Below are 20,914 nucleotides of genomic sequence, written 5' to 3'. Positions count from 1 at the left end.
ATAATTGTCACAATTGTATAAAATTAATAATAAATGGAATTAATGTGCATTAACCAGTAAAGTTCTGGAGTGAACTTTATTTGAACTAAATAATTAAAATGCCTTACTTTTTATGTGCATGTAAGTTGCCTGTTTATTTTTGCCACTTTGTCAGTACCATCACAGATAACTAAGAGTACATCCGGATTCTAAATAACAGTTTGGATTGTTTTTATTTTGAGTGTTAATGGTTGTTTTTCTACATCACATAGAAAGCACAGTGGATCTTAAGGCACCATTATTTCTAACTTGTAAGGTTTGAAGTACCTTGAAGGTGCCCTTTCCCTGATGCACACATAGTCCAGGATAAATATCAGGGATTTTTAGTAGGCTTGTGTGGCAGATCATCTCTGAATTTGTTGTTCATTTTCCCTGAGAGCTGCTGAACTTTGTTGGAAGTGTATTTATTGTAGCTTTGTTGGATTTTTTTCCAAGTGTTCGTACTGCATCAAAAAAGGCAGAAATACTAGCAGCAGCTTTCATTTCCTAGTGTTTCTTTATGCTGTTTTAAAACTAAATCTTGCAAACAAACACTTAAAACCATTCTGACTCATGCCTGTTTGTTTAGAGCAGAATGCATCATCATAAAATGAAATGTAAACATCTTAGCCTAGAAGCAGTTTTGCATTTTTTTCTTTTAATCTAACTTGGTTATTGTGTGTTCTGGAAGGGAAATATAATTGCATTGAAGACTAATATTGCTTTGACAGCTGTGTATCTGTTCTTATTAGAGCTTATCGCATAGGCCAGTGCAGAGATGTGAAGGTCTTCAGATTAATATCTCTGGGCACCGTGGAAGAAGTGATATACCTACGACAGGTTTATAAGCAGGTACATTTATTGACTTCATTGTTGCATTGATGTTAACAGTGTTCTACGCTTTCATTTTTAAAAAAACTCAGGTGAACTGGGGTTGCTGAGCACAACATGTTTTCTTCTGCTTTGTTTTATAGCAACTCCAGTGTGCGGTTGTTGGCAATGAAAATGCCAAACGCTACTTTGAGGCAGTGCAAGGACCTGAAGGGTTTTCAGGGGAGCTGTTCGGCATGAAGAATCTTTTTCGTTTCAAAACCGGGGGCAACTGTCTCACCAGACAAATTCTTGAGGTACAAATATTTACTGCATGTCGCAGAGATACTTGTTTGTTTTCTTGTTTTACGGCTGGCAGTACAAGTCCTTGACACACTAACCTGACTTTCCCATGAAATATAAATACCACTTGCAGTGATTAAATGTGGTCCAGGGCTTTCTTAGGTCTTACGAAATGAACATTCTCCAATGTTAAAGCTGAGGCCCTGGTGGAATACCACTACCTCACTACCGTTGACATATAGTATATTTTGACAGTACAAGGTTTTCTTATGTTAATTTGTAAAATTATGAAAATTACTGTACATAAGCAGATACCTTGGAAATTATGAAAATTTAAGGCATTGGATATACAGAAAAATCATACTGGTGAAACTCTTTTTCTCTTTCAGTTCTCTTTTTGATGTACTTTTTCACATTTTCTAGTCTTCTACATTGTACGCATTGACTGATGCTTTGGGTTTCAGATCCATATGCCTAACATAACCATTGTTATGGTGTAGAACATTATTCCTTATTTTCAAATAGTGCTTTACAAGACATTTTGAAGCCATTTATTTGGCTTGCAATTTCATAGATTTATTTGAATAAAGAAATTCCAATCCTACTCTATACGGAAAACGTAGACCTTCCGCAATGTATACACCAGTCATTACCAAAAGAGTTTTTGTTGAAATTGATTCCTTCAAGAAACCGTTTAAAGAAGTTGTTTTTTAGTCTTTATGTTACGAGATCTATAGCCATTTTTGATGTTAGCACAGTATAACTTGGAGGCACAGAACTCCCCTCTCTCCTCTGTTTTTATTTCGTTCAACAATTAATATGAATCAGTGTTGGAAAAAGAGATTTATAGTATAAGGGGTCATTTTGTTTTTTATATTTGTAATATTCCTTCATTTTGTTAGTGTTATTGGGCTCGGACGTTTATTTAATCTTAATGTTAACACAACTGTAGGGAAAGAGAGACATGCCATGCCTGTTCTGCTTTGTGAGGATGTGAATTTATGGCTTTTCAGAGGGACGGGCGAGTGGAAGCTGGGGTAATGACAGCTGTCACGCAAATGAGAGAGAAGCTGGAAACAGTGAGTATTCTGTCTTCTCAGGGAGGCATGACTGACAGCATCTGGATCCCATGGAGGCTGAACACCCCCTGTGCCTCTTCACTCTTTCCCACCCTCACTTTCCCAGGGATTCTTTTGTCTTAAAGATATCGACGTTCCCATGTGAAAGACGCACACTCGGCGTTCAGCTTTTTCACACTGTCCGCCTTCACACATGGCTGCCAAGGACATTAGGGCCCAACTTGAAAAAATTCTCATGAGTAAAACCTTAATGAAGAATGGTCCTCAGAACTAAACTTTAGGGAAAAAAAAGTTCATAAGCGCTCGTTAGGAAATTCTCATGAGGAATTTTCTCTTTTGTTTTATTTTAAATGTTGCTGCGTAATGCATGCTCGCGTGGTGGTTGGCACTGCTGCCTCACAGCTTCGGGGTCCTGGGTTCGATTCCTTGGGCATGGATATTCTTCCTGTATCGATATCCATTTTGAAGGGAAGTGTAATCAGTACCACTAATGGGAAGTGCATTTGAATTTGTGGACAGGAGGCATTTGTTTACACGAAGGGTCGTGGGAGTCTGGAGCAAGCTTCCGAGCTATTTTGCATTTTTCGAGAAGTGGCTTGATGAGACCCTATGATCAGTTAGCTCCCAAAAAAACAGATAAGCTAGAGGGTCCACATGATCTCTGATTTGAAGACTAAGATCTTGCACTCTGGTTTCCACCTTCTAAAGCCATTTTAGCTAGATATTGTCTATTTGAGCCCTTGCCTTGTTCAACGACCCCTCAGTAGACAAGTGTCTCCTCCAGAGACACTTGTTATGTGCTGTTATGTGCTCTAAGCCCTGCTTCTTGCCCTGTACTCAGGACAGGCTATGGCTTGTCCTGAGTACAAACTCATGCTGTAAGTAGAAACTCATGCTGGTTGGATGTTCTTGTGTGACTAAAGATATTTTTTTTGTTTGCTTGTTCATTTTAATGAACACTAACTGTACATAAGCAGATACCTTACACGTTTGTTTTTTTTCCCCCTCTATCTTTCCTAGTCATCAGGGCTTTACAGCTACCCATCAAAATATGTGCCAATGGAATTGGGAAACGGTGGAAGAGATCCCAAATTGGCCAAAGACATTTTAGACTTGAGCAGTGATAGCGAGGATGAGCGTGAGAATAAATCCAGACCAGAGAGCGGTGAGGAGGGAGAACCCAGCAGTGCCACTCCATGCCAGCTCAGTCTCTTCCACTTTGGCTTCTCTCAATTCCTTGAGGGCAGCGCAGCAGACAAGGGAGAAAGCAGCGAAGGCGATGCAAGTTCTGACTTGGAAGACGCTGAAGAGGGATGCACTGTGGACGTTACCCCTGAAAAGGGAAACACACACTCTTGCCTTCCCACAGGACAGACCTCGGAGTGGGAGCCTCAGAAACCATATGCACGCGAGAACTGGACTTTATCTAGTGACTCTGAGGAGAGTGTGGATTTAGGAAATAAACCAAGGCATCTGAGACGAACTCGTGTTGCCACAGAAGAGAATAGCTCTGATGAGAGTGATGATGTCATCAGTCCTTTTGGGAGGGTGGTTGACGACAGGAAAGATATGGCCAAAAGAAGAACTCAGATGGGTTTTCTCCCAGGAACATCCAAGGATTATGAGACTGACAAGTTCCCCACAAGAAGTTCTCTGGTGTCGTGCAATAAAAGAGGAAAATGGAAGTCTGGTTGTGATTATGACAGCAGTGAGTCAGATGATGTTGAGGTTTCAAGATTGCAATCTGTAAATAAAACAAGAATCAATCAGGCTGTAAGAGGTCGAAGTACTGTGTCAAAGAAAAACCAGAAGTTCGTCCAGTTTATCAATGAAAACGACAAGCCTGAAGACATAGAGACTGAGGTCCAAAGAATAGAGAATTTTACATCCTCTGAAGATGAAGTTCCTGTCAAAAAAAGCAAGCCCAATAAAGAACTCAAAAAAAGTAAAGTCAATTTATCCAGTGATCCTCTTTCCAGGAGTAAAGGTCCTCTCAAGACCTCAGAAGCAAGGCTGACATTTCAAAAACCAAAAAGTGCTTTTGTGAAACGGACTTCCTTCAATGAAAAAGACACATTTAAGACAGCTGCAATTCTAGGATCCATGGACAGACTGTTAGGTAATTTAAAAAGACTTTACAGAACCACTTTAATAGTCCAAGTAGGTAGCTGCATCAGCATGCGTAGGCTGCAAAGGAACAAAAATTTTATGCTGAAAAGAGAAAGGAAACACGTTTCGGCTGTGGAGTTTTCTTCGGGTGTGAGACCTTATAGTCTTCAAACTGGGATGGAAACTAAAGTTCCTAGTGATGTTTTTTTTAGAAATAATTTGACTATTACTCATATCATATCATATCAAACCACTGAGTACTTTCTTTTACCAATTTATTTTAATTTTTTTAACAAACTTCCAGAAGACAACCGAGTAAATTCATGCTGCAATATTGGCATACATTAACTCGGTCATCTTCTGTATTTTGATATTTGGAAAAGTCAGAAGGCAAATTGACTTTCTGACATGAGTCTTTTCAAGAGAATTCCTGAGTTTTGAGCACTAGCCAGTGGTCCTGAAAAGTAGTTGCTGGCTTTTAAGTAGATATGTTTTTAACCTGTGATGAAATACATTTCCTCCACACCACACATCTGTTTAAGTTTCCAGGTGATACCACTTCTGTAACATGCTCAGAGCACTGAGCCCAGTAACACAAAAGAACTAGTTTCTATGAGCCCCGAAAGACATCCTTAAGAATAGTCTTATTACACCCTCAATAGTGTTATTTGCTGACTTATAAAATAAAGAACTGTAAATATGTTTGTTCGTCAGAGTAAGATCAAGACTTAATGTGAGGAAAATCTTCATCATAGTCTCTCTTCATTAATACTCTCAGTACTATTTCAGTCTTACTTCATGACTGCTGCTGCTGGCTTGTCTGCCAGTGTTTGACAAGCAAAGAGAGGCTATATTACATTTTCTTTTACTCCACAATCACCTCTTCCACTTGCGTTGTCGCAGTATCTGAACCTCTCATTCAAAGAGTGTATTTATGGCATATTTAAAACTGCAGTGCGTTTCACATTGGCATACCAACATAAAACTTGTGCCTCTTGCATTTTATAAAAATTAATTACCATTGTTTTTGTGTTAGATGGTTTTCAGGAAGTTGCATATACACATTCAAATCAGCGCATTGTAGGATCGAGCAAAGCTGAGAACCGAATGAGTCACTCTGCCTTACGCGATGTGTTCGACCTCAAGAAGTACTCCCAAGTCCCTGCCAATCGAGTCTCGGACAGTACACAGGTAAACTCAAATTAGAACTCTTGTATGTGAAGACGATTATGTTATATGTTTCCACTTTATTTTTAACTCCTGTAGAATCCCATTGTTAATGATTGGCCCCCTGTGAAAATTATTTGTGAGGTGTAACAAACTGACCAACCTTAGGTCCCAAATGTCAAGATGTTTAATCAAGCCAAACCAGAGAAACTAATCTGATGGATACTGGTCAGCTTATCTGTGCATCATACTGCTGGCTGATTTTACAATAACCATTAGTAATTTGTAGATATTTGTAGCAATTAATGGCTATAGTACATGTCTTAAAGGATTAGTTAAATAATTATGTGAATTTTTTCATTTTTTGTTATTAATGCAAGTTCAGGACTGCAGTATGAAAGTATGAGTTTAAGAAGGGCTCAGCATTCTAAAAAATGTACTTGGTGCTTGAACAAGTGTATACAGTACACATCTGTTACAGAGGTGAAGTGTGTGGGTTGTAATAATTCAGTATTATCTGATGGTACATTCACTTCATCTACTTCATTACATTCAGAAACACGGTTTTAGGTGGTTCCATCTTGCAAAAATATCAACACTTACTCTGGATAACACTTCCCAGAGACAGAGTTAAGGAGTGTTGGCTATTGTGTTATGTAATAATTTGATCTCTGTGAAGAAAATCCTCAACAGTATTGTACAAAATTTCCCAGGAAATTTCTGTTATGCGAACATTAATGTCCACTGAGCAATTCATTTACGTTTGTATCACATCAGAAACATTCTTCCAAGAAAAAACACTACATTGGTATACAAAATATTAGCTTTTGTAACATCATCTGGAAGTGGAACTTTGGGTTTGGGTTAAGTGTAGTCAGGTTTCCTAAACAGGAACGGTTAAAAAAGACTGGCCTAAAATTCTTTTGCACACACTTCTGATAGTGTTAAAACTCTAAAACTGCAGCTGGTTGGATCTAGCTTTGGTGGAGTTGGCACTTTATTCTGGCTGAGCGTTCAGCACAGTGCGGTGAATCTGTGTTTACCATAACTCAAGTTACCTCAAGGCAAAACTCTTTAATTTGAAGATGCCTTTACATTTCAGCGCAATGGAATAAACAGAATACAGAGCTTGACATCAGTGTGAAAAGGGCTGGCACTTGGCAAAAGCCATTTTTGTTTATGCATTAAAGAAGGATTCCTGCGAGCACAGAAAAAGGTGGTTTATGGTTTGAGTGATGTTTTATTTTTCTTGATTTCCCCCTGCTTATTTTGGTTAAAGTATACCTAATTTGTAAGCATATTTATCTTGTGGAGAATATTTTTCAAGAGACTATGGTGTAAACAGCAGTTATTTAAATTCAAAACATATGCATTTCGTGCTGAAATATACACAGCATATATCCTGACTATATATACAGTTCCTCTAATTTGACAGTATGAGAATATTAACCAGGATTCACTGTAAAGTGAAAGGAATTCTGTTGATTTGAACAGAAATGTAAAAATATGAAGCTGAAAATCTAAAGTGGAAAAATGAAAATAATTTTCAATCTTCATAAATTTGTCTTACATTATTTAGCTTTGATAGAAATGCCAAAAGGAATGTAATATATTCCATACTAAAGGCAACAAAGAGGAGTATATTTCCACATTATAATGTTGCTTAAATATAAAGCAGTATTGCTTAAATATAACTATAAAGTAACAATGTATTATAAATGCATCTGTTTATGAACCCAAGGCATTGCATAAGCTACATGCACACAAAAAGGATTATTCCTGATTAAGATCTTAGCTTAAGTGTGGTATTCCCTATAACAGGAAAAAAAAATGTTTGTTTCTCTAGATATTGTCAGACCAAAGGCAAGGAACTCCAGCACAGGCTAGGCAGAAAGCCCATGGGGACTTGAGCCCCTGGGACATTCAAGTGGAGCACCCTGTGACGCAGACACTGAGGAGGGTGCACAGGACTGGACACACCACCTTCTTGATCGGAGAGACTCCCCAGGCCGTGTGCAGGTGAGCAGGAGTGAAGGACGCGTTTCCATCTTGCCTAACAGCTGTGCACCTCAGCTTTTACGACACGAGACTGCAATGCCAAAGGGGGGATGAGAGTTTTTTTGGGTGGAAATATTTAGTGAAAAGCTGCTGTATCGCACAACGAAGCCGTTTGAGAGGCAAAGGCATGGATTTTGTAGCCTTGTGAAAATGAGACTGTGTTAATCTTTCTGAAATCCAATATTTTATCACCAGTAGTTAGGCACCTTGGCTTTTTCTGCAACTCTTATTCCAGCATGTAAGGATAAAGACTATATGCCTTTTTTCTCCGATGGGCATTACTTAAAGGAGAGATGCAGTTCTCACTGTTAACATAACAAGCTCACATGTGCCTTGTAGGGCCTCATGTAACTTACTTTGTACACATGAACAAGCATTTGGTCAGTTCTGAGGTATAGTATCCCCACAGGCAAACTGAATGTACACCCTGTCACTTTCACTAAATGTGCAGTGGTTGCACGTCTTTTTTTAGAAATTATAATAAAGCACTTAGCTATTGATAGACATCTGTATAGCAGATAATGTCACTACTGCTCTGTCTTGCACTGACAGTGAAGACTGGAGCAAGAGGAACCCCTCCAGCCTCTACAGAAACAGAGCCTCACATTGCAGTGCGTTTTATTGTGGTAGACAAAATACCAAAACATGTTTCTACTGTTATTTGCAACAACAAATTTGCACTGGAATCGTTTCACAGAGTCATGTTCCGTCATGTTTCTGCTTGTTCCCTTTTCGAATCAAACTACGAAAGCCAGTTGTTTTCTTCTGCTTCTTTTTAAAATTTGGGAAACCTAAAAAGTATTGCTTGTGTTGCAGAGTAAATTAAAAATAAGTTTCTAAAAGAAATGCCGTACTGTATATATGGATCTCCCTTAACTTTAAGCATTCAAAATACTCTACAGCTATCTAGCAGAAATATCACAAAAACTACAGACACTGAGTCATTTGCCTTTTTAGTGCATCACAGCTGAAATAGAAATTTCTAGTTAGAAAAATGTAAAGTACATCAGGGGTGGCCAACCCTGAGAGCCACAGTCCAGCAGGTTTTATAGGTTACTCCCAAGTTATCATCAGTTTCTAAGCACTGGAAATAAATCATTTTGACGATTTAAGAAGGTAGGTTGTGTTAAGTTGTTTCAAAATGTATTTTAAATTAAGATACTAACACCCTGTAGGTCTTGAAGTGCACAGCTGGCCATTCCCAATTTAACTAAATTAGTTTACTCGGTAAATTGGTCAAAACTCTGCCAAATTGGTGATTTAATAGTGATCTACAATAGGTAGTCAACTATGGCTGTCCAGGAACAGGGCTGGCTATTTCTGGCATATGTGGTACCTTTAATGCAAGAAAAATCACAAATTTCTAAATTGTGTCTATATCAGTGATACAGCAGTGTTAGCGCCATAGACTTGACTTTTTATCATAATGCACTTTTAAAAAAAACTATAAATAAGAGTATATACTGTTGTCCAAACAAATGTTTGGCACAATATGTACATTTTTCTTTGCATCCTTTCAGACCGTCATTTTTGTCAGTCCCTGCCATCGATTATTTTCCAACCTGGAAAAGACAGAATTTTACAATACCTAAACTTGACTTAACTGTATCACATGAATTAACTACCGCTCATCTTTAAACTTTTAACTACAGCATACACGTTCTCCTCATCACACATATATATATACTTATAATTTCAGTGCATTCATTTCAGTAGTATTGAAATAGCTTGGAAGTCTTAACAGTCAAATCCACACACAAAATAAAACAATTAAGACTGATTTGCACATGTAATTTAAGAATATGTAAATATTTCTTCAAGTTGTTAATGAATGAAGCAGTGATAAAAAGGCACCAGGGCCCGGGGAAGGGAAATGTCTGCACCACGTATTCCAGGGCAGTTTGCCAGTCTCCACCACAGTTCCCCAGCAGTGTGCCTCAGTCCTGTCCAGGAGGGGACCACCCTTGAGCACACTGTTTCATTTTCCATGCTTATTCACTGCTAGGCCTCTCTTTTTTGTTGTTGTTGAGGCTGCCAAAAATGCCAAGTTATGCACAATTGCACTGTGGTTTTCTGACCAAGACCACAGACAACAGGGAGAGTTTAATCTGCTGGATTCAGCTTTAGTCTCGAGAAGTAAAAGATGAAGCTTTCCAACCGCAGAACCTCCTAGGCCCTTGGGAATCATATATTCTCCTCCTGCGACTTCTCTGTAAAAGGAAACGATTTATATTTGTCTTTTTTTTTTTTGTTTCATTTGTTGTTAAATTATTTGAGATGGGAGAAATGTTTTTGAATGTAGTAGAAAAAATGTTTGGATTACATTATAAAGTGGGTTTTTGATCCAAACTTTTTATTATTGTTACTTTTTTTTCTGTTCCGCCACAAACTATGGTGGTGAAAACCCACGAGTAAATACGTTTGTATTGTTTTCAAAACACAATAGCATCATTTTTAGTAGCATGTTTTGTAGTTAACATGTAACATGAGTTAGAAATATGTATATATACACAGAAACATGTAAAAAACTGATCTTCAGTACAGCCATGCGTTCAAATATTTTCATTTTTCAAAAAACAGTAGAATCTTTCTCTAACACCATGTTTTGTTTTCTAGAAAACAGCTGATTGAAATGGGATCATTCTTCAAAGCTGCATCAGTAGAGGAACTAGCAGAGCGAATCGTGAGAAGCACCTCAGAGTCACGGCAGATCATGCTGAGGGACTTTTACAGCAGCCAGTATCCAGAACTAAAAACCATTCTGACCATCACACGTCAGGGACCAGCAGTATCGTCAAAAACTACCCATTCAGGCTCTTCAGGGAAGCAAAATCCTACTTCAAGAAGACACAAAAAGTCCAAGTCTGAATCTGGAGTGCCTGAAATTTCAGGTTCAGGGGTTAAAGGTCTAAGAAAATGTGCACCGCCAACCAAAAAGTTTTGCTTTGTATCTCAAACCTCAGAAGATTCTGATACTTCTTTAAAGCAAAGTGAAGGACGATGTAGCAGCTCAGCGTCTTCACACCTCATTCAAGATCTGTTCTTTACCCAGGACAGTGGAGAGTCTCGTGCCTTGTTTGACATGAAACAGAAACCCTCCCGTAAGTCCTCCGGCTGTCTCCCTGTCAAGGCAAAACGACGACCAAATTCCTCACCACCCCCGTCGCCAGCAGACACCTGCACTTCACGCAGACAAGAGAGTGTAAGCTCTCAGAAGGACCTCATCACAGAGCTGTTGGGTGACACTTCCATACTTGATGACATCTTTAAAACGCACAGCACGAAGAGTGAATCACTCAGGCACTCGGCCTCGGGCCACGTGAAAAAGGCAAGAAGCCGGAGCAAAGATGTTTGGGACATTCTGAATGAAGAAAATGAGGAGAGCATGAATAAGCTTACTGATTTATCGGTTGTGGAGAGGATGTGTGAGGGTGTTAATGTTGCTGCTAAAAACAAGGATCTGAACCAAGACTCTCAGCTTTGGAAAAAGAATGACAACTTTTTATGGAAAAAATAAGAGTTCCAAAAAAAAGGCTCAGACCTTCGTGTAAGTCAATTAATTTAACCACTGGTTTGAACAGAAAATGAAGATGGTGTTCTTGATTTTAAAAAAAATGCCACAAGATTTGGGGATGAAAATGTATCCAAAAGATACCATATTAAAATACCCAGTAACACAAATACCCTCATACTGTAGAAATAAAAACCAAACTATTCAAATTATTTCTTTGTTTCCCTGGTACAGTCAGTTGGTGGATCAATGTGGAGGTACAGAGTCAAAAGTTTAATCTACAATTATAAAGTAAAATAAACTACTGTTTACGAAGGCCAAAGTCCTCCTCTTGTACTGGTCTTCTGTAGTCCAAAGATGCTCTCACTCATTTGATCAAAAGTAGACCAACCTTCCTGTCAACTGACAGAAACGTGGGACTTAGGGAGGTAACCCTGGTGTCTATATGACAAAGACCCTCCACATGACAGCCTGCTCATTATAACTAATGCAAAATTGTGAGACCTCTTCTTTACAAATGCTGAATTTAACCATTAAAAAAAAAAACTTTTCAGGTAATGTAATAAATACGTCCTCATTGAAATATAAAAAACAGCCCTTTTCCCCTAAATTTTATTTCCAGTCTCTTCCCTGATCAGCAATACCAGCTATATTTGGTCTCCAGAGTGGTTCAAAACGCTGATGCTCTGGATCTATAGGCAGGTGGACCTCACTCACAGTGTCTTGCTTCTTTTGCCAGTGAGGATATGGAAGAAGGATCTCAGTTTTGACCACCCTTCTGATGCACTAGCTGGCCATCTTGGACTACATTTAACTGGCCCGATCCCACAGGTCTTTGCCTATTTGTCCCTTCCCTTCAAAGGGAAGAGGTTCTGAGTGCCGGATGTTACTCATGGTTACTCAATGTTTGTGAAATGTTCCTGAAAATCAGATGGCGATGTCATAAACCATATTGGTATAACTAATACAGCGATACCCTTCATCACACAACAATATATATTGAGAATCAAAAGGAACTATACATGTATACTTTTAGAAAAAGTATATAAGTTATGCATATTAAATATCACTTGATTTTGATTCATTGATCATCAAAACTGACCATGATACATTCAAGTGGTTTTGACTGTTGCACAAGCACTGAATTACCTCATTAGTGAGAGATTTTAACATTTTATTGTATTTACTTTTTTTATTATTTGTCACTATGTACGGTGTCACTGGGTGTTGGAAAATTGTTTTATAAATAAAAATTATTATTTAACCTGTTGAATGTTGAGCCTGATGAAAATCAAGAAAAAAAAATACCCCACAGAACCCAGTATAGTTAACACTACTTTTGTATCATCGGTGTGTTGAAGAAATACTTCTGCTGGACTTGCCAGCAGTGGAGCTTAGTCCTCTTTAGCGATGAAGCATGGTTTTGTGTAGACCGCCCTGATGGGACATCAGCTAGTACGGTGCAGAATGATACACTGATCGTTGGGTACAACATACCAATCAATAGGGAAGTCCCATTGTGATATGTAAGGGTCTAGATAGGAGTATCAATCCATCAAACTCCGCTTGTAGTGAGTGAAGGCTAAATTCAGGACAAGGAAAACACCTGGTCGATATTGTTCAATATAGACAAGTGTAAGATTTTTCACACCGGTAATAACATCATAAACTATAAATGTGAAATGGAAAATGCTGAAGAGGCTAATTTTGGAATGTTTATGGGTGGCACATTCTCCTCTTTTAGTCATTGGGCAGAAGAAATAAAAAGACAACATTGGTGTTAGGACATACAATAGCTCTATATTCAGAATTTTGCCTATTTACTCTAAGGGTTTAGTGACTAGTTTTCCTACATTTGCAGACCAAATTTGCTTATTCGGTGGCTGCACAGTATGAGAGTAAACGCAGCATTTTCATCCCGTATTTGGGAATTCACCATTTGTGCAGATGTCAAGGGACATAACCCTCATGAATACCAAGGTTTTACTGAATAATGCAAACTGCAGAATTCAGATCAAAGGATGATATTCTAGTAAGATCTGATGTAGATTATTGTTTAACATTTTTGGTCATCACATGCCAGAATAGAAATTGCTGCTTTTTCAATCAGTTTGGAAAAGAGCAGTCATATACATACTGGGGCCTAAAGGAATGTCCAGCCCTGCAAAGCTAGAAGAGCTGAACCATTTCAGTCCTGAAAAGAGAAAGCTAAGAGAAGACCTGATCCAGGTATTCAAAAGCATTCAACACTTTGACCACACCAAACCAATGGGCTTGAATCAGCAATGAAACACGGATCAGAGTAAAGGAGTGAAACTATGTTGAAGTGCGATTAAAACTAATTCAGATATAGAGGCACATTCTACACACACAGAATTGTGGGTGGCTGGCTTCTTTCAAGAAACTGCTGAATGAGATCTTCAGATCACACAGCTAATAGCTACCAAAGGGACTACAGTGGCTGAATGGCCTCCTCCTGTTTATACCCTTTTAATGTTTTAATATTGAGGTTCAGGTCCCTGAACTAAAGCTGGCTATTGATGTAGGGTAGTTACTGTATTTCGAATTTGAACATCTACGTGGCGATACGATAATTCAGAACACTTCACTACATTGTTTCTTATCTCAAGTGAAATGATTATATTTGTAATGACAGAGCTGTCAGAACTAATAAAAAGTGATGGGATCCCGAAGACATATAATTATCTCTTAGATATTCCATACTACCAAATCCAACTACTGCTTTCCTTTCAAAGAGCTGGACCTCAGCCATGCTGACAGAGAAATGGTTTAAATATCAACTTGGAACCTGTTACTGCTATAAATTACTGGCCAACTGAAAGGTGGTCTTTTTTTAAAAAAAAATTTTCACATGGATACACTGGTATGTAATCAGGAAATCGAACAGCAACATTAGTGACTGAAACTGGGTTCACTCTCTTTCAGGGCAACACTTCTGGTTAGTGATGGGTTTATGTCCACAGAGAGCACCCATCACCTTTTATACCCGATTAAGGAAAATCACACTGGCTGGACACCTGTACTCGTCCCAATGAAGACTATTTTTTGTTTCCGTCGTGAATTGACTATTTCTAGAAAAAATATATATGGTATGAGGGAGCGATGCAGGAAGTCTTGCATTCCACCTTTAAAATGAATTTCTATTGATTAAGCTGTAGTTTTATAACGTGTTGCATATTCTCGCAATTAGTCGGTTTCAATGTTTGTAGCCATAAAAAACATTCGAGGAAAACCATTCAGGTTTTATGTTTTAAGATAACATTTCAAAACTTAAAAGCTAAATGTTAGCAGTTGCTGGGGTTCTTGCATGGGTAAAATAAACTTGGGACACATTTCAGGAAAGCATGAAATGGGAAATAAAAATAATAAGATTAAAAGGTATCCTTTAGTTCTGAGAAATGTACATTTCTTGATCTCCCTACACTTCATACCGATCTGGTACGAAAGGTATGTTCAAAAGGTATTTGCACAGTGAATCGTACAGATGTTGGCATGAAACAATTCATACATTAATTACACATTAAAGGTGCTATATAGTGATCCCCTAATGTCACATTTGGATGTTTAATATGGTAAACAGCAACTTACCTCTGTATAATATTGGACCTGTTCTGATGAAAGTCACAGCTTACCCAGTCAACCGGTCGCTTCGAAAGGGTACAGCACTGAGCAAAACCCCTCATCCTGTACAAAACCCTGTAAATTAACACGCTCCGATTAGTATTTTTGCCATCTACACTCAGTGGACAATGGAACTGACTTGTATAACATGTATGAACAACACAAACATGAAAAAAAGAGCAGTGGAATATCGCACCATGTCCCAGTCAATGAAACCCAACGTTTTTGACCAGGAAAGTGTATAGCCCATTTGTTGTCGTTGTTTTTTTATTTAATTTAGCTAGATAGTTGATATTTCTGAACGCTGTACATTAACATATGGAGCCCTAATTTAGCAATGGTTATAAAATATTTGTCCTGCTTTGTCTACACTGATCTGTGTTTTGTCTGAGGGTGGATTAGAATGTCATCGCTCGGGAACCGCGTTTGTTAGATTTTAAAAAGGGCTCTGATCCCGATATAGTATAATCTGAATAGGATCTATATTTTCCACACTTGCGAGCATCAGGCCTGAGAACTGAAAACGTGTTTAAACAAACTGTTCTGCATACACTGAAAGGACCTGAATCAGTCAGTCATCACGGTCTTGTGAAAGAGCACTTGCTTGATAGCCCTCGCTGTGTGTGGTCTGCGATTGCTTCATGTCTTACCATAAACACTGGCTCTTTTTACTGAACCGTAGTGTTTGTGCATTACTTAAGGCCTAAACTATGTTGCACAGTCTATAATCTGAAGATCATAATCAAAGGAACGATCACAAGACAGCAGTAATATTAATATGTCGGGAACGTAACTAGAATCCAGTCAGAATATTTTTTTTTTAATGCCTAAACGGTCAGCTATCGAGCAATGCAATAGTGAACAATGATTTTCCAGCTTTTCCCCCATTTACTGTCAGTACTCTAGTGGCCTCTAGTGGAAGATGAGAAAATATAACTGAATTAATAATGAATAGAATTATAAACGACCGTGGACCCTAAACAAAAACAAAACCAAAAAGTGTTTAAGGGTGAAAAAAATATCCATAGCATTTATATTATTTTTATTAAATGAATGGGTGTAAACTTTTTTTTAATTGTCTGAAGTACACTTTCAATTTAAAAACCATAATTCTTTACCGATTTCCGCTATCTTGACGTTTAAATAAATCATTATTGCCAATTTAGATCACTACGTAATACTAGGCTTTTCTGAAACAAGCTAATGTTTTTTTCTATAAAAGTAGCATGTTATACAGTATATCAGCCATTACAGCTTTACTAGTGTTCTATATGTACTGTATATCTGGATATACAGTGTGTGAGTGAGTGTACGTCTTTGTCCAAAAGTCTTAGACCTCTTAAAAACAATAAGTAATTACAATATATTTATGTCATGAGTATAATTACGCAATTTACTCAATATTTTCCTCGAGTGTTGTCTTCTCTTATAACGGAATACAGTTTAGTTTGGGTGGGAAGAAACCAGTCTTGACATTTAGAAATGTTTCATTCACATCGATCAGAATCTCCAAACCCCTGACCACAGTTTCAGGTGAAACTGTGGTCAGTGAGCAGCCAACATGAATAGTTGTGATAACTAATCCATCACACTCAGACAAATCTAACTGACTTTTCATCGTCAGGCACTCTTCATCTTTTAACATAATTTGTTCCTGTCTGTCTGGAAAACTACAAGGCTGCTTTTTATACTGCAAAATGCAGATATGTCTGTACCACGATTAAGTGTTGGCTTAAATCTAAGTGGTTAAAAGATCAGTAGAAGACTGTCTTAGAATTGATTTTACACAAGTATGTATATATAATATATACTTTATATATAATATAATCCTTTACTTGCTCCTATACAGTATATACTATATACAGTACATTAATATATTAAACCTTCAGCTACTTTGAATTGTTTCATAACTTTGAAAACATCTGTCCAATGTGTTACATTGCCGTTTTATTTTATTGCAGCTGTCAAAAGCAATTTAAATCTGGGGTGAGGAATTGCTGCTGATCCCTGGAGCAAGGTACTTCACTCAGATTTGCTTCAATATCATGGTACAAATCCATGTTGCTTTGGATAAAGCTGCCAAATTATTCACTAAATTATTACATTGCGACTAATGGAAGTACACTTGTTCTAACAGCTGGATACCAGTCACATTTAACAATTCCGCTATGTGAAAAAAACACTTGAAACAATGTTCCTGTCGCAACATTCAGACAGCACTCCACAGGAACTGAGGAGCGGGTTTTGCTACAGTGTTTACTAAAGCTCATGTTTCTCACATTTTACTCACATAAATGTTGTGTCTTGTCAAATTATTTAAAATTACTTCATAACTAAGCAATGCAGCTAATGAGGAGCTTAAGTGAAAGAATGGAAATACTGAAATATAATATCATTCTGTCAATTATTAACATATGTTATTGACAGCATATGACTTAGCTTAGTTGCTGTAAACTGAACCTGGTGGTTGCAATAGCATTGCAGAAAATTGTATAAGACTTCTTAAGTGCGATTTCGGTAGGTGGTCTGGAAACATATCTTCCAAATGCTTCAGTGTTAATAATTAGGTGCTCTAGATCTTCCAGCCTCAGAATAAGGGTAAGACATAATTCCGCTGGAGGCCGATTTGTTTTAGAAAGTTCTTTTGGGAATCCCACAGCAATTTCCCCAAATGTCTTTGTAGACTATTATAAAGAGAGCCAGGTTGTCACAAAAACTGTTCAAACAAAAATTGCTCAACCGTGTGACCATTGTGTTACATTCGCAGAAGACGCTCAGATTCCAATTTTCTTCTTTCAAAAATGTTTGGAAACCTATTAAACAGATTTTAAAATAAACATATAAAACGTGGGCATAGCAGCACAGTGGTTAGCATTGCTGCCTCACAGAGTCGGAACACTGAGTTCAATGTCGGACCCAGTGTTCCGTGTATCGTTGTATTGTTGTATCATTTTGTTTCACTGTGCTGTGTTGACTGTGTTAAGCTGCTGTTGCACTGAAATTTCCCCTCACGGGATCAATAAAGTATCTATCAGCATGGAGTGTGTACACTCTCCCTGTGTTCACATAGGTTTCCTCCAGGTGCTCCCGTTTCCTACCACTGTCAAAAGACATACTGTACAGTACGTTTAGGTTCACTGGCTTCTGGGAAAACTGGCCTTGATGCGAGTGTGTCTGCCGTCTGATAGACTGTATCCCAGCCTGCGCCCACTGCTTGCAGGACAGGCTCTGGCTGAGGCTGTTCAGGGGTGCGGGGGGCACCCCTGAACAGGATGAAATGGATGAATGTACAAAAGGCTCTGTTCTACCCTTTTATCTATCAGCATTTTGTTTTCCATTAAGTACTCACTGTGGATAACAGCATTTTCTTATTTCCTGGGGGTTACTTGAAATCAGATTTAATTAGTATTTAATCCTGTGAACCACTACCAATTTTTTTTTTTTTTTTAAGTGCAGTTATAAGATGTAGCAGGCACCATGGACAAGAACATCTCTGCAATGGTCACTGATGGGAATTCATGGGAGTGATCCTACTGTGTAATGCCAACTGACCTCAAGGCGTTTTTTTCCCTCTGGGGAGTCAGGCCAAGAATACGTTCAAATGAGCATTTTCAGGGAGGAGAAAACACTCGGTCAAGTTTACACCCCGTGCAACATTTGTAATCTTGAAATCAAGTGTTTGCTTTGTTTATAAAGAGGTGAGAAATCAAGGACACAACTGAGCATTAGCTCATGTTGAATACGTCATAATCTTGCTGTGGTTGTTGTGAAATGAGTTCTAGACACCTGGAAACCACCTCCAAAATTTCACATACCACAGTACTTATCAATGTTTCTAAATCTGCTGTTTAAATTAAAACCTCAGAAGGCACAAGAATGTAGTAGGGAACCACACATTTCTTGACACAAAATGGACAACTGTGACCTGCCCAGTAGTGACTCATCAGGATAAATGCATTTGCAATCGCTTTCAGAAGTGCTCATTGAACACTCGCATGACTTTCTGGACATCATATGTGGTTAGATCTAGTTAAAAGGTAGTGTCAGCTGTGCCCGTTCACCTGTTAAGGAACGACATCCAAACTCAGCTTCATTAAGCCAGACATCACACCAGTAGGAATCAGTTTCAATGGATTAAAGGGATCGATTTCAGCTCTTCAACTGAAGCATGAAGATTTTAAATCTCCCGTCACAGCTCTGGAACATCATTGCTGATGGGATCCTTTTTCTTTGACGGTCTAGCAGAGCCCCGAATGGGAGCTCTTAAAAGCAGAACACCTTTCGCCAAGGTCAAAATCAAACTCTTGTCAAAGGGGCAACAGTGCACCGTGGCCACTGGATGGAAAAAAACGATCTTTGAAATTGACTTCATGCCAGATTGTGTCCTAACCAAGCTCGAACAGAAAGAGTGAGGAGTTCATTTGAAACGGAACAGCTGGTCAATGATCGAGGTGTACCAACATTACAATAACCGTATAATGAATTACCACTGAAAACCACACACACAGCCGTAACTGAACCTAATTCGTTCCTAAAAATGTGTTCAGAAGACTAGAGATCGTAAATCGGAAATAAAAATTCCCTTATTTCCAATGTGGAAAATTCCAACCCGTTCAGAACCGAAGATAAGTCACTCAAAAAACACCCTAAACATAATACCATACAGACCATTTTACAGTAGCAAGCTTAGTGCACAACGGATTTCTACTCCAAGTCAACTACAGATGTAAATACAATATCATTCTGACATTTATTGAAATTGAATTTATTGAGAATCGTTTTCTCTTCCTCAAGACCCCATAATGAACAGCAACTACAAAACAAACGCGCACAAAAAAAAGAGACTGAAAAAGAAAGAGCACAAGCTTCCGCCGTGGCCGTAAACAAAGCACAGCTTTCGTTCTTATAACGAATTACAAGGTACAAATCCTTCGTGTTTGGCTGTTACGTCTCCAATATGGTTCAGTCTAGGGGCGAATGGGGACTGTAAAGTATGAGCCAGGGTTTAACGGACGGAAATACACACAACTACGTAGGATGGCGGAAAACGCTAGGAAGCCAAAAAAACGGTCTAAGTGAATTTAAAAGAACTAACTACAATATTCTACAACTCAATTACTTGCTAAACTTGTCTTCCGAGAAGGGTGGCAAAGCCAAAGAAATCTCTTCCGCAAACTTTTCCCCAATCTATACTAAACTAATTCATAATAAGGAACCACAACAATCCCAATCCCACACCACAGCTGAGAAAACCAATCCAACATATCTCACGTTTTCGACGTTTCTTTTTCTTACACCTCCCTTCAGACAATCCCGTACCGGCATTTAAAACCGGAGCGCTCTCTTCGACCAATCCAGAGAGAGACCCAATTTAGGGACATGTCCGCCTCCAAAAGCGGACCCCCGCACGGGAGGGGAGCCCCAAAAAACAGAACGTAACATCGGATTAGCGAAAACTAGTAGACCGAACGTTGTTATACCGGTGTGTGAGTGTATACAGTTCCTTGCAAAAGTATTCAGCATCTTGTGATGATGTTCCCTTTTGACCCATTTTGTCCTATTTGAGTTGACTGAGCAATGTTTTAACTGTTTTGCGTCACGGTATCGTACTGTTGCTGTAGTACAGTATATTATTGTCATTTATATTTATGAGCTCTTCATATGGAATACCTTTATTCCTTTAGGGGAAATAAAGCTTTATTCAATTTTGTTGAATTTACAAATGTACACACATAAAGCTTAAATTGAGCTTGAGCTAATCACGTTTTAGTCAAAAATTACTCCTTAAAAAAACAGAACTAACACGTTCATTTCAAGTATTCACCTCATCCTAAATCAATATTTGGTGGAAACACCTTAAACCAAGATTACAGCAGTCTTTTTGAATAAGTCTATACCAACTTTCCACAAACTAGAGCAATTTGGCAATTTACGTTCTTTGCTAGCCTCCGCAAACTCTGTTATGTTGCTTAGGAATGGTTGATGGACTGCAGTTTTGAAGACCTGTTATTTCTTTCTATCAGATCTGGTTCATACTTTGGTTGGACCACTCCATTGTGGCTTTGGCCTTGTTCTTTGCCCTTTCCTAGACCTTGAGCAGACTCAAGCAGGTTTACCTCTAAGATTTGCTTATATTTTACTCCAATTTACCCCCATAATCTTGGAAACCTTCCCAGTCCCCGATGAAGAGAAACAGACCCATAACATAATGCTGCCA

The 20,914-nt window shown here is 38.4% G+C and overlaps 1 protein-coding gene and 1 long non-coding RNA gene across 2 annotated transcripts in view; one reads left to right on the top strand and one right to left on the bottom strand.

The window, feature by feature from the left end:
* Positions 1-12,319, top strand: part of ercc6l2 (excision repair cross-complementation group 6-like 2) — a 29,248-nt gene extending 16,929 nt beyond the window's left edge. The window contains exons 13-19 of the mRNA XM_015368534.2: positions 771-870; positions 993-1,145; positions 2,145-2,210; positions 3,231-4,329; positions 5,356-5,510; positions 7,333-7,505; positions 10,161-12,319. Coding sequence (XP_015224020.2) covers positions 771-870; positions 993-1,145; positions 2,145-2,210; positions 3,231-4,329; positions 5,356-5,510; positions 7,333-7,505; positions 10,161-11,061 — 2,647 coding nt within the window. The 3' untranslated portion in view covers positions 11,062-12,319. The remainder of the gene's footprint in view (positions 1-770; positions 871-992; positions 1,146-2,144; positions 2,211-3,230; positions 4,330-5,355; positions 5,511-7,332; positions 7,506-10,160) is intronic.
* LOC107080048 (uncharacterized) lies at positions 10,820-20,077 on the bottom strand. Its single transcript, XR_001480950.1, has 3 exons — positions 19,969-20,077; positions 14,665-14,772; positions 10,820-10,905 (listed from the first exon to the last, which is right to left on the bottom strand). It is a non-coding gene; the product is annotated as an uncharacterized lncRNA (long non-coding RNA).
* Positions 20,078-20,914: the final 837 nt, after the last annotated feature.

This window comes from Lepisosteus oculatus, chromosome 3, assembly GCF_040954835.1.
Source record: "Lepisosteus oculatus isolate fLepOcu1 chromosome 3, fLepOcu1.hap2, whole genome shotgun sequence".
Classification (NCBI taxonomy): Eukaryota; Metazoa; Chordata; class Actinopteri; order Semionotiformes; family Lepisosteidae; genus Lepisosteus; species Lepisosteus oculatus.
The sequence above is the reverse complement of the archived record's forward strand: the minus strand, read 5'-3'. Positions and strand labels throughout refer to the sequence as shown.